General features: G+C 38.5%; 1 protein-coding gene across 3 annotated transcripts in view; it reads right to left on the bottom strand.

Moving 5' to 3' along the window:
* The window catches only part of il34 (interleukin 34), a 150898-nt gene that overhangs the window by 118848 nt on the left and 14440 nt on the right, over positions 1 to 17610 (bottom strand). For all 3 annotated transcript variants that reach the window (XM_061917070.1, XM_061917071.1, XM_061917069.1), the window contains exon 2: positions 1981 to 2270. In XM_061917070.1, the coding sequence (XP_061773054.1) occupies positions 1981 to 2026 (46 nt within the window). In that variant the 5' untranslated portion in view covers positions 2027 to 2270. The remainder of the gene's footprint in view (positions 1 to 1980; positions 2271 to 17610) is intronic.

Raw genomic sequence — 17610 nt, 5'->3', positions numbered from 1 at the left:
ATGATACAGAAAATGACTATATCATGATATTCGAGTATATGTTCTCACGCAGTTGCTTTTAGCTGCGGGGATTACACTACAGGCTCTTTTCACTCTTTCTTGTCTCTGCTTCTCACAGACGTAAAACAAGCGCACCTTCTTACATACGTCACATACTGTCACATCATACGTCATATACGTACACGCCCTCGCGGAGCAGACAGGTAGCAGCATAGGTAACGTTAGCTGTGATGCTAGCAGAGCCGTGCGAGTGGTAATACGAGAGAAAGTAGGTGCGAATGAAGGAAGAAGTAATTCCCAAGAAAAACAGCAGGGGTCCATCGTCTGGCGGTGGTTTGGCTTCAAGCGGGAAAATGTCGAACAGACAACCGTAATAAGTCAAGCATGTGGCAAAAGCGTTGCTACAAAAAGTATCATTACTGCTAATATGTAGCATCATTTGAAAAGTCACCCGCTCGAGAATGAAGAGGGCTTACTCCGCATGTCAACATCTCCATTCGGTGCCACACCAACAAAATGCAGAGGCAACCATTTCCAGATCAACAGTGTATGAAAAAAATAGTCAACAACAGAATTTAATAACGTCCGTAGTAACCTACCACATAGCGAAGGACGAACACTATTTGATGTCCTATTATGCAGCTCATTTTTATTTAACACTTAAAATGTCTCTGAAAATCTTGCACTTTCTGTTTTGGAAATGACATGAATGTTTGTGCCACTGTTTAATAACTGTTTAATAAATACACTTTTGGTCACTTTACTTAGTTGTGATTTCCCTCTCTGCATGACAGTTTAAAAGTAGCATATATGAAGAAGAATGTTTTAATGTCGACACATAGAATCATCATACTGCTGTGATTATATGTGTCAAGTGTTCATTCAAGGCTAAGGCAAAATATCGAGATACCGTATTTCCTTGAATTGCCGCCGGGGCGCTAATCAATTTAAAACCTCTTCTCACTCCGGCGCTTACCAAAGACATGCGGTAAATTTAGACCTGCGCTTATAAATTGGAGTGTGATGTAAGGATACCATCATGAAAAGCACATTTAATAAAAAAAAACATTATTATGGTCTTACCTTTACTTATAAATGAAGTCCATGCGCAGCTCCTTCTGATCAAAAGCATCGATAACTTGTTTATAGAAGTCTTCCTTATCTTTCTTCAGTTTTAAAAGTCTCTCTGTCTCGATGGAGATCTTCCTTTATTACCTCCTGCTTCGATTGAAAGTCCAGTTTAGAAAACAGTTTTATTTTAGATATGTAATCCTCCATGTTAAAAGTGCAAGCGAGAGGAAAAAAATAAACACACGCTGCTCACTCTTGCTGCTTGTTGTCACTTCTTCTGCAGCCGAGTAGTCGCAAGAAGGATCATTAGCGCCCTCTACCACCAGGAGGCGGGAGTCATTTAATGACTCATATTTGACACATGCAGCTACGGTATATTAATAAAACATAGCTGCTTACTGTTCTTTTTAGCATATTCAATAGCTTGGACCTTAAATCCTACTGAATAGTTCTTAATCTTCTTCCCTTTATGCGATTTCAAATGATTGAAATCAGCCTCCTCCATTTAGAAAATGATGACAGGGGAAGTGTCACTCGTGACGTGACGAGTTTGACCCGGTGGAAATTCTAGGCATATGCTAGTTATTTTGCGAAACGAGTTTGACCCGGCGGAAATTCTAGACATGCGCTAATAAAACAGATATTTTGCGAAACGAGTTTGACGCGGCGTTAATCCTGAGCCGACGGTAATACTAAGCATGCGCTAATTATTTTGCGAAACGAGTTTGACCCTTTAGTAATTCTAGGCAGGCGCATACTACATACCCGGCAATTCAAAATCGTGTATCGCGATATGGCCTAAAAATATCGAGATATTTTTAAAAAGGCCATATCGTCCGGACCCAGGGTAACCACTTTTCCCACACAGTGTTTTTCTCGAAAACACACCGGAACGTGATTAGGACTTACCTAAAAGGCCTCCCAGCAGGCGGACTGAGGTGGACCGCTGGACCATACTCTTGGTTTTAATTCCTCAGCTCCAGAGTGATTGAACGAGTATGTGTGTAGGTCTTGAGTCCAGTCGTGCACACTTCTCCAACACAAGTCTATGCAAGCCTTCGGTGAGTGTGTCGTGTACGTTCAACGCGCCAAACACGGATGAGCAGATGTCAGGTCTTCATTGCAATCCTGGATCATTCTGGCAGCCGCAAGGCATTTTCTTTGTCTCTTGTACTGCCCTTTGTCGTAGCCGATGTGATCTGAAAAGGAGAAAGGGAAGGTATTTAGGAACCGACAATAAGGACCACATCACACTTAGTTAATGCTGATACTAAACTGAGACCTGTATCGATTCAGTTTCACGTCCCTGCACTCCAGATGTTTAGCCCAGAATAACAGGAAAATTTGATCGTAACATGTACTATATTTATCAGGGGTGTGGGGAAAAAATCGATTCGAATATGTTGTGCGATTCAGAATCGATATTTTTTTTTAAATCGATTTTTTTTTGTTTTTGTTTATATTTTGGTTTTTATTTTTTAATCAATCCAACAAACCACTAAACAGCAATACCATAACAATGCAATCCAATTCCAAAACCAAACCTGACCCAGCAACACTCAGAACTGCAATAAACAGAGCAATTGAGAGGAGACACAAACACGACACAGAACAAACCAAAAGTAGTGAAACAAAAATGAATATTATCAACAACAGTATCAATATTAGTTATAATTTCAGCATAGCAGTGATTAAAAATCCCTCATTGACATTATCATTAGACACTTATAAAAATAATTAAAAAAAACAATAGTGTCACAGTGGCTTACACTTGCATCGCATCTCATAAGCTTGACAACACACTGTGTCCAATGTTTTCACAAAGATAAAATAAGTCATATTTTTGGTTCGTTTAATAGTTCAAACAAATTTACATTATTGCAATCAGTTGATAAAACATTGTCCTTTACAATTATAAAAGTTTTTTTTTTTTAAATCTACTACTCTGCTAGCATGTCAGCAGATTGGGGTAAATCCTGCTGAAATCCTATGTATTGAATGAATACAGAATCCTTTTGAATCAGGAAAATATCGTTTTTGAATAGAGAATCGCGTTGAATCGAAAAAAATCGACATATTATCGAATCGCGACCCCAAGAATCGATATTGAATCGAATCGTGGGGCACCCAAAGATTCGCAGCCCAAATTTTTATGCTATTGAAATGACCTAACTCTATTAGGTCTAGCGACGCTGAGATCATTATCCATGCGTTTGTTACGTCTCGTCTCGATTACTGTAATGTATTATTTTCGGGTCTCCCCATGTCTAGCATTAAAAGATTACAGTTGGACTTTTGAGAAGTACAAGAACGTTTGATCATAATACGTCTATACAGGCTCACCTGCACTGGCTTCCTGTGCACTTAAGATGTGACTTTAAGGTTTTACTACTTACGTATAAAATACTACACGGTCTAGCTCCAGCCTATCTTGCCGATTGTATTGTACCATATGTCCCGGCAAGAAATCTGCGTTCAAAGAACTCCGGCTTATTAGTGATTCCCAGAGCCCCAAAAAAAGTCTGCGGGCTATAGAGTGTTTTGTATTCGGGCTCCAGTACTCTGGAATGCCCTCCCGGTAACAGTTCGAGATGCTACCTCAGTAGAAGCATTTAAGTCTCACTTAAAACTCATCTGTATACTCTAGCCTTTAAATAGACCCCCTTTTTTTAGACCAGTTGATCTGCCATTTCTTTTCTTTTTTTCCTCTGTCCCACTCTCCCTTGTGGAGGGGGTCCGGTCTGGTGGCCATGGATGAAGAAATGGCTGTCCGGAGTCGGGACCCAGGATGGACCGCTCGCCTGTGTATCAGCTAGGGACATCTCTGCGCTGCTGATCCGCCTCCGCTTGGCATGGTTTCCTGTTGGCTCTATTATGGACGGGACTCTCGCTACTGTGTTGGATCCACTATGGACTGGACTCTCGCTACTATATTGGATCCACTTTGGATCCAATGTGCAGCCTAGAAAAATGTTGTTCATTTGGATTCTTAAATGAATATACTAGACCAGGGGTCACCAACCTTTTTGAAACCAAGAACTACTTCTTGGGTGCTGATTAATGCAAAGGGCTACCAGTTTGATACACACTTAAATAAATTGCCAGAAATAGCCAATTTGCTCAATTAACCTTTAATATAATAAATCTATTTATCTGTGTATATATATAAAATGGGTATTTCTGTCTGACATTCCCTCGTTTTTCCTTTTACGGAAGGTTTTTTGTAGAGAATAAATGATGAAAAAACACTTAATTGAACGGTTTAAAAGATAAGAAAACAGGAAAAAAATGAAAATTAAATTTTGAAACATAGTGTAGCTTCAATTTCGACTCTTTTAAATTCAAAATTCAACCGAAAAAAAGAAGAAAAAAAACAGCTAATTCGAAAATTTTGGAAAAAAAAAAAAAAAAGACTATCGAACATCATAAGTAATTTTTCCCGATTAAAATTAATTTTAGAATTTTGATGACATGTTTTAAATAGGTTAAAATCCAATCTGCACTTTGTTAGAATATATAACAAATTGGACCAAGCTATATTTCTAACAAAGACTAATCATTATTTCTTCTAGATTTTCCAGAACAAAATTTTTAAAAAGAAATTCAAAAGACTTTGAAATAAAATTTAAATTGGATTCCAAAGGTTTTCTACATTTGCCAAAATATTTTTGGGGAATTTCAATATGTTTGAAGAAATATTTCACAAATATTCTTGGTCAGAAAAACAGAAGCTAAAATGAAGAATTAAATTAAAATGTATTTATTATTCTTTACAATAAAAAATAAAAATACTTGAACATTGATTTAAATTGGCAGGAAAGAAGAGGAAGGAATTTAAACGGTAAAGAAGTATATGTGTTTAAAAATCCTAAAATCATTTTTAAGGTTGTATTTTTTCTCTAAAATTGTCTTTCTGAAAGTTATAAGAAGCTAAGTAAAAAAAATAAATGAATTTATTTAAACAAGTGAAGACCAAGTCTTTAAAATGTTTTCTTGTATTTTCAAATTCTATTTGAGTTTTGTCTCTCTTAGAATTAAAAATGTCCAGCAAAGCGAGACCAGCTTGCTAGTAAATAAATACAATTTAAAAAATAGAGGCAGCACACTGGTAAGTGCTGCTATTTGAGCTATTTTTAGAACAGGCCAGCGGGTGACTCATCTGGTCCTTACGGGTGACCTGGTGCCTGCGTTATACATGACAAAATTACATTTGTTAATGTATTAAAGGAAGTTGATGCCTCACCACCAGTAATCAAACCTAAAACTGTGGCGCTGAAAATAACAATCAAATCAGACAATATTGTGACACTAATATAACCACACTCAACACAATAATATAAACTTAACACCGAAGTTTCTGCAGGTTTTATTTTTATGATGTACAACTTTTTAGCTCATGAAAACAAAAACAAAAGCATAGTTCTCTCAAACAGGGCCACTGTTGTTACTTGTGGTTTGCGGATTTGAGGCTGGTTGGATGTTTGCAAAAATATCCGAAAGGTCTTTGGAGTTGGCTTATGACGGACAGGCGAGCGTTCAATTCCCGAGCAACAGGGTTTGTCATTCCTGCAGTCAGTGTGATTATTGCCTTGCAACATCTGCAACATTTTACTGCATATTTTAGTGCGGCCCTTTTATTGCACCACACCAAGGCGCACCTGTGATGTGGATGGGTTATCTCGACAAAGAATTGCTCACCAATAGATTTAAAGGCCTACTGAAATGAGATTTTCTTATTCAAACGGGGATAGCAGGTCAATTGTATGTGTCATACTTGATCATTTTGCCATATTGCCATATTTTTGCTGAAAGGATTTAGTAGAGAACATCGACGATAAAGTTTGCAACTTTTAGTCGCAAATAAAAAAGCCTTGCCTGTACCGGAAGTAGCAGACGATTGAAAAGGCCGTATTGGCATGTGTTGCAATGTTAATATTTCATCATTGATATATAAACTATCAGACTGCGTGGTCGCTAGTAGTGGGTTTCAGTAGGCCTTTAATCCGTCTAAAGCCATATTTGACAGAAATACTGTACAAATATGCCTTTGTGTACCGCATTTTTCAGTCTATAAGGTGCTCTTAAAATCATTTAAATGGTATTGCGCTTTTCTACCTTCGAGCGCTTTGACACTATTTCCACATTCACCCATTCACACACTGATGACGGAAGCTGCCATGCAAGGCGCTAACCAGGACCCGTCAGGAGCAAGGGTGAAGTGTCTTGCTCAAAGACACAACAGACGTGACGAGGTTGGTAGAAGGTGAGGATCGAACCAGGAACCTTCAGGTTGCTGGCACGGCCACTCTCCAACACCGTCCCCTTTAATTTTCTCAAAACCCGACGGTGCGTGTAATGTAAGGAATCATTTTGATTGTTCTCACCGACCTCAAAGCTATTTTGTTTGGTTCACAGTGAAACGATAAGTGTGACCAGTAAATGGCAGTCACACATAAGAGATATGTGTAGACTGCAGTATCACTGAAGTTAAAGTTAAAATTATGTTAAAGTACCAATGATTGTCACACACACACTAGGTGTGGTGAAATTTGTCCTCTGCATTTGACCCGTCCCCTTGATCACCCCCTGGGAAGTGAGGGCAGCAGCGGTGCCACGCCCGGGAATCATTTATGGTGATTTAACCCCCAATTCCAACCCTTGATACTGAGTGCCAAGCAGGGAGGTAATGGCTCCCATTTTTATAGTCTTTAGTATGACTTGGCCGGCGTTTGAACTCACAACCTACCGATCTCAGGGCGGACACTCTAACCACTAGGCACCTGAGTAGGCAGTAGTAAACACCAAAATTGTATATGCTCCATTGAAAATATAGACCAGTACACACAGCGCTCAGAAAATCTATCAAAATGTTTTAGTAGGACTTTGGTAAGCTATGAAGCCGCACCGCTTGATGGATTGTACTGTGCGTCAACATACCAATATTATTATGGTGTGTCTATAAGGTAAGACATAATTTGGCATTTTGTTTGGCAATATTATGCAAAAGCAACTTTTCTCACCTTCTGGTACCTGCTGATTTGTATTTGGGATCTGCATAAGTCCTGAAAATTTGCATGCGTCTGCGCCGACGGCATAGTCGATAAGCTTTTTCTTTTTCTCTATCTTCTTGTTATGGGACAGTCATCCTCTGCTGTTGCCATTTCTAATATAAAGTAATGTAAAGTTCTTACTTATATCTGTCATTAAACTAGTCATGAAAGCGCTAAAACATACCAGTATAGTGAAATTACATTATTCACCCAAGGAACTTTAGTCATAGAGATTTTTTGGTCGGACGGTTTTTCACGGGACACTTTTCCGGTGTTGTTGTTGCACTAGTGACCCACAGATGAGGAGACGCAGCTCTGTTGTTGATTGAAGTAAAGCCTGAATGTCATTAAAACAGTTAGCTCCATCTTTTGAGACTTATTCCACTCTCGTCCTTGCACGCTACACCGCTACAACAGAGTGAAACCCAATATCTGAGTTACATTGAAACCAATGTGGGTGTCACTGGGAGCAGGTGGGTAAAATGTCCTGTCCAAGGACACAACGGCAGTGACTAGGATGGCAGAAGCTGGGATTGAATTTGGTACCCTCAAGTTGCTGGCACAGCCACTCTACCAACCGAACTATAATGCCCTTGATAAACCTGAACAGACCTGCTCATCAGCAGTTCGCCTTTTAATCCTGTGGGCCCTGTGGTCTGAAAAATATGGTGATAGTTTAACCCCCGGAACAGATTGACAGTTTAAAATGGGAAAGCTTCTCCAAAGAGCCAAAGCTACACCTTGAGTTCATTAGTTTCAGCTGAGTGTGATTTGCACCATTTTACCTGTAACACTTAAAGACAGGATCTATTCGCACTTACAAGGAAGTTTGCACTGGAACATTTTCAAGTCCCAACCATCAATGGGTTCAATCCTCACATATAGTTGACCACCAGCATGCCCCTTAAGGCTCCGCCCAAGACTGAGAACACGGATGTGAGTGCAGATTTGACAAGTTGGGACATTTCACGGAGTCGTTTGGTGGTTGTGATTTGCACCAAGGTCAAACTTTAAAATGCACTGCAGAAAGAAAAATAATCTTCCCCACACCCTTTATTCTTGATTACTGCTTTGCACACTCTGGGCATTCTCTCGATGAGCTTCAAGCACACCCGTGAAGTGAAAACCATTTCAGGTGACTAACTCTTCAAAGCTCATTAAGAGAATGCCAAGAGTGTGCAAAAAAGTAATCAGAGCTGAGGGTGGCTATTTTGAAGAAACTATAGAACAAAATACATGTTTTCAGTTATTTCACCTTTTTTTGTTAAGTACATAACTCCACATGTGCTCATTCATAGTTTTGATGCCTTCAGTGACAATCTACAATGTAAATAGTCATGAAAATAAAGAAAACTCATTGAATGAGGAGGTTTGTCCTAACTGTTGGCCTATACTATATATATATATATATATATAGAGAGAGAGAGAGAGAGAGAGAGAGAGAGAGAGAGAGAGAGAGAGATTTATTATTTTAATACAAAAAATTAATTTTTTAATATATATATATATTTATTTATTTATTTTTAAACTAAAAAATATATATTTTTTTTTTATTAAAAGAATACATAAATAAATTCTATATATACAAAAAAATTTCTATATACATTTTTTTTTTTAATCAGAATTTTTTTCTTTTTAATAGAAAAACTTGTGTGATATATATATATATATATATATATATATATATATATATATATATATATATATATATATATATATCACACATACACATACACACACATATCGTTGAAGCTGAATAAAGATGTTGTGGCCTAGTGGTTAGTGTCCGCCCTGAGATCGGTAGGTTGGGAGTTCAAACCCCAGCTGAGTCACACCAAAGACTATAAAAATGGGACCCATTGCCTCCCTGCTTGGCACTCAGCATCAAGGGTTGGAATTAGGGGTTATATCACCAAAAATTATTCTCGGGCGCGGCCACCGCTGCTGCCCACTGCTCCCCTCACCTCTCAGGGGGTGATCACGGGTGATGGGTCAAATGCAGAGAATAATTTCGCCACACCTAGTGTGTGTGTGACTATCATTGGTACTTTAACTTAACTTATTAAAAGATAAGACATATCTATCTGTTCCAACCACACTCTGAGTTACAACAGCAACAACTTTGAAATAATTCCCGAGTTAAGTTTAGTCCTGGCACCTCTGACATTGTATTGTCATTACAGTGTTGATCTTGTAGAACACATGCTCGTCCATGCAGCCACGGCTTTTTGATAGTAAGGACAGGAAGCAGTGAAGTTATGAGCTTCTTCGGTCGGGACTATCGTATGACAAGCCCAGCTCTGCACAATGTGATGTATTGTCTAACAGTGTTTGATGCATTTACAGCTGCAAGCCAGAGATGGCAGGCAGGTTATGATAAAAGCACCACACCACAAATCCACGTGCTAAGAGTCGCATTACTTTACCGACAGTCCCGCTGTCAGTGTGGAGCCAGCTGGCCTCATAATGTGACGCCTATCAAGCCCAGCGCAGAGTACAGAGAGTTTAGCCCCGTAGGGAACCTGTCAGGGTGAGGCGGCTAAAGCCTTCATGACCTCAGAGGTCATGACCTCGCCAGGGCTTTAACTTGGCCAGCCAATTACAACTTTGACTTCTTAAGAGGGCAAAAACAACATAACTAGAGGATCAAACATTGCATTCCTTTCTGCTCATTTTAGATTGGGGCCCACATGGAGAATAAATCCACTCCCAAGTGGGCCGCACTGGTAAAATCACGGCACGATAACTTGAAAATAAACTCAAATTCAGATTGTATTCTTTGTTTAAAAATAGAACAAGAACAATTGGAGTATGTAGAAATTATAATGTTGTTGGGTTGTTTTTTTACACTTGTGTTTTGCGATTAATATCCAATCCAATCCACTTTAATTGTATAGCACAGGGGTCACCAACATGGTGCCCGCGGGCACCAGGTCGCCCGTAATGACCAGATGAGTCGCCCACTGGCCTGTTCTAAAAATAGCTCAAATAGCAGCACTTACCAGTGAGCTGCCTCTATTTTTTTAAATTGTATTTATTTACTAGCAAGCTGGTCTCGCTTTGCTGGACATCTTTAATTCTAAGAGAGACAAAACTCAAATAGAATCTGAAAATCCAAAAAATATTTTATATACTTGGTCTTCACTTGTTTAAATAAATTCATTTATTTTTTTACTTTGCTTCTTATAACTTTCAGAAAGACAATTTTTGAGAAAAAATACAACATTAAAAATGATTTTAGGATTTTTAAACACATATACCTTTTTACCTTTTACATTCCTTCCCATTCTATACTGACAATTTAAATCAATGTTCAAGTAAATGTATTTGTTTTTATTGTAAAGAATAACAAACACATTTTAATTGAATTCTTCATTTTAGCTTCTGTTTTTTGACAAAGAATATTTGTGAAATATTTCTTCAAATTTATCATGATTAAAATTCCCAAAAAATATTCTAGCAAATCAAACAAATCTTTAGAATCAAATTTAAATCTTATTTCAAAGTCTTTTGAATTTATTTTAAAATTTTTGTTCTGGAAAATCTAGAAGAAATAATGATTTGTCCTTGTTAGAAATATAGCTTGGTCCAATTTGTTATATATTCTAACAAAGTGCAGATTGGATTTTAACCTATTTAAAACATGTCATCAAAATTCTAAAATTAATTTTAATCGGGAAAAATTACTAATGATGTTCCATAAATTCTTTTTTTTTATTTTTTTCAAAAAGATTCGAACTCTCTTCTTTTTCCGGTTGAATTTTGAATTTGAACGAGTGTCGAAATTGAAGCTACACTATGTTTCAAAATTTAATTTTCATTTTTTTCCTGTTTTCTCCTCTTTTAAACCGTTCAATAAGTGTTTTCATCATTTATTCTCTACAAAAAACCTTCCGTAAAAGGAAAAAAAATGTACGACGGAATGACAGACAGAAATACCCATTTATATATACACATTTATTTATTTATTAAAGGTAAATTGAGCAAATTGGCTATTTCTGGCAATTTATTTAAGTGTGCATCAAACTGGTAGCCCTTGGCATTAATCAGTACCCAAGAAGTAGCTCTTGCTTTCAAAAAGGTTGGTGACCCCTGGTATAGAACCTTAAAACAACAGAAATGTTTCCAAATTGCTGCACAACAATATTGAAAACAACATTTAAATGATATCCTTAGCTCAAACAAAAAAATTAATTAATAAAATAATAAAAAAATATAAAACCAATTTAAAACAATATAAAAATTAATATGATGGTTTGATAATAGCATTCTATCTTTATTTGTCGTTATTTATACTTTCTGAATAATCGATGTGATAATGTTCATCATTCAACTCATTGGTGTTATTTTTTTTTAATCTATCAAGATAAAAAAAAAAAACGAAAATCAAATTCCAGTATATTATTTATGTAGTCTGCTCATTTTCCTTGACTGGTGCACTAACATAAGGTTTATTTTTTTATTTTCTTACACATGTAGCATCATCTACAACAGGGGTGGCCACACTTTTTCGGCAGGCGAGCTACTTTTCAATTGACCAAGTGGAGGAGATCTACCTCATTCATATTTATAATTTATATTTATTTATTTATGAAAGAGACATTTTTTTAACAAGTTAATGGTGTTTAATAATACAAAACCCGTTTCCATGAGTTGGGAAATTGTGTTAGATGTAAATATAAACGGAATAGAATGATTTGCAAATCCTTTTCAACCCATATTCAGTTGAATATGCTACAAAGACAACATATTTGATGTTCAAACTCATAAACTTTATATTTTTTGGGAAATAATAATTAACTTAGAATTTCATGGCTGCAACACGTGCCAAAGTAGTTGGGAAAGGGCATGTTCACCACTGTGTTACATCACCTTTTCTTTTAACAACACTCTATAAACGTTTGGGAACTGAGGAAACTAATTGTTGAAGCTTTGAAAGTGGAATTCTTTCCCATTCTTGTTTTATGTAGAGCTTCAGTCGTTCAACAGTCCGGGGTCTCCGCTGTCGTATTTTAGGCTTCATAATGCGCCACACATTTTCCATGGGAGACAAGTCTGGACGGCAGGCGGGCCAGGAAAGTACCCGCACTCTTTTTTTAACGAAGCAACGCTGTTGTAACACGTGGCTTGGCATTGTCTTGCTGAAATAAGCAGGGGCGTCCATGATAACGTTGCTTGGATAAAAACATATGTTGCTCCAAAACCTGTATGGACCATTCAGTACCAATGGTGACTTCACGGATGTGTAAGTTACCCATGCCTTGGGCACTAGTACACCCCCATACCATCACAGATGCTGGCTTTTGAACTTTGAGCCTATAACAATCCGGATGGTTATTTTCCTCTTTGTTCTGGAGGACACTACGTCCACAGTTTCCAAATATAATTTGAAATGTGGACTCGTCAAACCACGGAACACCTTTCCACTTAGGTGAGCTCGGGCCCAGCAAAGTCGGCAGCGTTTCAGGATATTGTTGATAAATGGCTTTAGCTTTGCATAGTAGAGTTTTAACTTGCACTTACAGATGTAGAGACCAACTGTAGTTACTGGCAGTGGTTTTATGAAGTGTTCCTGAGCCCATGTGGTGACATCCTTTACACACTGATGTCGGTTTTTAATACGGTACCGCCTGAGGTAACAAAGGTCAGCAATATCGTCTTTTATGTGCATATAAAGTGCTTTTTTTGATTGATTGATTGCACAGTACAGAACATACATTTGACCACTAAATGCTAACACAGCAATAAGTTTTTCAGCTTGTTTAAGTCGGGGTCCACGTTCATCAACACCGCCTGCCGTTTTTTGTAGACATGTTCCATAAATATTGATGTGAAAGATTTCTTTTTTTGTGAAGAAATGTTTAGAACGAAGTTGAAGAATCCAGATGGATCTCTATTACAATCCCCAAAGAGGGCACTTTAAGTTGATGATTACTTATATGTGTAGAAATCTTTATTTAAAATTGAATCACTTGTTTCTTTTTCAACAAGTTTTTAGGTATTTTTATATCTTTTTTTCCCAAATAGTTCCAGAAAGACCACTACAAATGAGCAATATTTTGCCCTGTTATACAATTTAATAAATCAGAAACTGATGACATAGTGCTGTATTTTACTTCTTTATCTCTTTTTTTCAACCAAAAATGCTTTGCTCTGATTAGGAGGAACATCACTGAAAAAAAGTTGAGAACCACTGTGTTATGAGAGTGGCGTGTGTGTGTGTGTGTACGTGTGTGTGGCCCTCTAATATGTGACACCATGTGACGTCAGTGAGTGTGCGGGCGAGCGAGGTGAGGGAGCGGTAGAGCGCAAGAGTGGCTAGTGTTTTGTTGGATTAGCTGTGTGCAAGACCTCAATAAAGCCACGATTTGCAACTAATCGCTGGACTCTTCCTTTACCCTGGAGTCCGGAGCTGTGGAGACCCACTGCCGGGTAGAGTGAAGGCTTGTGCGCGCAAGGGAGACATTACGGGAGCCGGAAGCAGGAAAGGTGCAACACATGTTTGACGTGTTGTCAGAAGCAGCTGCTGAACAATCTTGGCAAACCTCCATCCTCCATTGTTGTATCGCGCAGCCAAAGTGTTCCCAATCGGGAGATCTTAACGAGGCAGAAGAGTCTTCCAGCTCTGGCTTTTACATGTTGTCCTAGCCTGCTAGCTGCTAGCACGTCTACTCGTTCAGTACACCTCCCAACCGAAACCCCCTTACCGAAACAGTTCAATACAAATACAGGGACCGTTACACCCCTTGTGGTACCTGATTCTGATGACTTGCATTGATTGGAATCAGACAGTGGTGCTGATAACGTCCGCATTTTCAAATGGGGGAGAAAAAAAGTCCTCCTTTCTGTCCAATACCACATGAAAGTGGTTGCTTTTTGGCATCTCATTCGTCCAACTTGCATACTCGTTTTTAAACACTTTATAAGAGATACATTGGCATCAAACTCCGTAGCTTGCCAGCTTGTTTCAAGTTTCAAGTTTAGTTTAAGTTTACAAGTTTATTCACAATACCATATAACATTTACAATAGTGGTGAATATCATTATTTAAAGGGGAACATTATCACAATTTCAAAAGGGTTAAAAACAATAAAAATCAGTTCCCAGTGGCTTGTTTTATTTTTCCAAGTTTTTTTTCAAAATTTTACACCTGCTGGAATATCCATAAAAAAAGCTTTAAAGTTCTTGATTTTCGCTATTTGCGATGCGACTGCCCATTTCCCTGTGACGTCATACAGGGCTGCCAATACAAACAATATGGCGGTTACCACAGCAAGATATAGCGACATTAGCTCGGATTCAGACTCGGATTTCAGCGGCTTAAGCGATTCAACAGATTACGCATGTATTGAAACAGATGGTCGGAGTATGGAGGCAGATAGCGAAAACAAAATTGAAAAAGAAACTGAAGCTATTGAGCGAATAGCTATTGACGCTATTTGGCCATAGCATGGGTGTACCTAATGAAGTGGCCCATAGCATGGCTGCCTTATTAGCATCGACGGTAAAATGTGCGGACCAAACGATCAGGACTTTCGCATCTTGTTACACTGGAGCAACTTAAATATGTCGATTGGTAAGTGTTTGTTTCGCATTAAATGTGGGTATCTAGTTTCAAATGTACATACAGCTAGCGTAAACAGCATGTTACCAACGATTAGCGTAGCATGTTAGCATCGATTAGCTGGCAGTCATGCCGTGACCAAATATGTCTGATAAGCACATAAGTCAACAACATCAACAAAACTCACCTTTGTGATTTCGTTGACTTAATCGTTGCAAATGCATCTGCAGGTTATCCATACATCTCTGTGCCATGTCTGTCTTAGCATCGCCGGTCAAATGTGAAGACACTCTGGCACATTCAATGGGGGTCTGGCGGCAGATTTCTTGCCAGTGGTGCAACTTGAAACCCTCCCTGTTAGTGTTGTTACACCCTCCGACAACACACCGACTAGGCATGATGTCTCCAAGGTTCCAAAAAATAGCCGAAAAAACTGAAAACAGAGCTGAGACCCAGTGTTTGTAATGTGTTGAAAATTAAAATGGCGGGTGTATTACCTCGGCGACGTCACATTCTGACGTCATCGCTAAAAGACCGATAAACAGAAAGGCGTTTAATTTGCCAAAATTCACCCATTTAGAGTTCGGAAATCGGTTAAAAAAATACATGGTCTTTTTTCTGCAACATCAAGGTATATATTGACGCTTGGATAGGTTTGGTGATAATGTTCCCCTTTAAAGATGTTGGTACGTGAAAGGGTCCCCCAAATAAGCTAGAAGAAGCTTTTGACAGGGGGTCCAAAGGTCAATATATACATGGAAAGATCAAATATGGTAGCAAGCACAAAAACAACGGTATATGATAAACACAGGATAATAGTACTAAAGTAAGCATACACATACATACATACATTCATACAACCATGCAAAACCCAACAGTAGTCTACCCCACATGAGGCATTAAAGATAGGTGGTTAATAGGTAAGTTTTCAGTTTCTGTTTGAGGTTGGAGAATGGATACAGCATCTTGAGGCTCTTAATAAGCTGGTTCCAAATCTTTGGTCCCCTGCATACGACACTGTGAGCGGTACAAGCCAGTAAACGATGTTTACCTGTTATCAGATCTAAGTTAGGAGTGTTGTGGGCATGCTGGGGATGGTAGATAGGAACCAAACTACAGAGCCTAAGATTCAGCCTGTGAATGACTTGATAGGTTAAACAAGCATTTTGATAAATATTGAACTCTGTCAGTCTTAAAGGGGAACATTATCACCAGACCTATGTAAGCGTCAATATATACCTTGATGGTGCAGAAAAAAGACCATTTATTTTTTTAACCGATTTCCGAACTCTAAATGGGTGAATTTTGGCGAATTAAACGCCTTTCTGTTTATCGCGCTGGAGGCGATGACGTCAGAATGTGACGTCGCCGAGGTAACACACCCACCATTTTCATTTTTAACACATTACAAACACCGGGTCTCAGCTGTGTTATTTTCCGTTTTTTTTACCATTTTTTGGAACCTTGGAGACATCATGCCTCGTCGGTGTGTTGTCGGAGGGTGTAACAACACTAACAGGGAGGGATTCAAGTTGCACCACTGGCCCGAAGATGCGAAAGTGGCAAGAAATCTGCCGCCAGACCCCCATTGAATGTGCCGGAGTGTCTCCACATTTTACCGGCGATGCTAAGACAGACATGGCACAGAGATGAATGGATAACCTGCAGATGCATTTGCAACGATAAAGTCAACGAAATCACAAAGGTGAGTTTTGTTGATGTTGACTGCCAGCTAATCGATACTAACATGCTACGCTAATCGATGCTAACATGCTATTTACCGGCGGTGCTAAGGCAGACATGGCACAGAGATGTATGGATAACCTGTAGATGCATTTGCAACTATATTACGTTTCCTTCCACCCACATTTAATGCGAAAAAAACACTTACCAATCGACGGATTTAAGTTGCTCCAGTGTCAAAAGATGCGAAAGTCCTGATCGTTTGGTCCGCACATTTTACCGGCGATGCTAACGCAGGTATTCGGCCATGCTAAGGCTATGAATTTGCTCAATAGCTTCAGTTTCTTCTTCAATACTTTCATACTCCAACCATCTGTTTCAATACATGCGTAATCTGTTGAATCGCTTAAGTCGCTGAAATCCGAATTTGAATCCGAGCTAATGTCACTATATCTTGCTGTGGTATTCCCATTGTTTGTTTACATTGGCAGCACTGTGTGACGTCACAGGGAAATGGCCAGTGTCTTCGCAGCGAGCGAAAATAAGGCACTCGCTTTATTTAGGGGTATTCCGAGACCGGTAAAATTTTGAAAAAAAATTCAAAAAATACAACAAGCCACTGGGAACTGATTTTTATTGTTTTTAACCCTTTTGAAATTGTGATAATGTTCCCCTTTAAGAGATGATATTTATGAAATAAATGACGAGTGGGGGCATTAAACTTGGACCATGACAGGGCCCGTATAATTTTCTTTTGCATGGATTCTAATTTGTGAAGGTAGGTAGGGAAGGTGTTACACCAGATGATATTATAGTAGTTTAGATGTGGTTCAAAGAGACTTTTGTACAAGGTAAGTAGAGCATAAAGAAGAAGATAATGACAAAGGTGAAAGAACAGGCCAACATATTTGGATAATTTGTTTAACAGATGGCTAATGTGACATTTGTGCACGCTAGCTTTCTGAGACTCTTATTTTGTTAGCACAGGCAGGCAGGTCTTTTATGGTGAAAACAGGAACTGTGCAGTCGGTATTTAGGGTTAAAAAGTGTTTCTCTCTGTCCTGTCAGTGATTTTTTTCTTAATAATGAGCTCGCAGCAGCCAGTTTCATCTCACAAGATCCTCGGGTGCCGAGAATGTCAAACAGCTGACGAAAGTGAAGTCTTGGTGACGATTGATGATTGCTCATTTTTACGTCTATTTTTTTAATGACTGGCTTGGGATCGACTGACACACCCTCCGC

This window comes from Nerophis ophidion, linkage group LG12 (genome assembly GCF_033978795.1).
Source record: "Nerophis ophidion isolate RoL-2023_Sa linkage group LG12, RoL_Noph_v1.0, whole genome shotgun sequence".
NCBI classification, from domain to species: domain Eukaryota; kingdom Metazoa; phylum Chordata; class Actinopteri; order Syngnathiformes; family Syngnathidae; genus Nerophis; species Nerophis ophidion.
The sequence above is the reverse complement of the archived record's forward strand: the minus strand, read 5'-3'. Positions and strand labels throughout refer to the sequence as shown.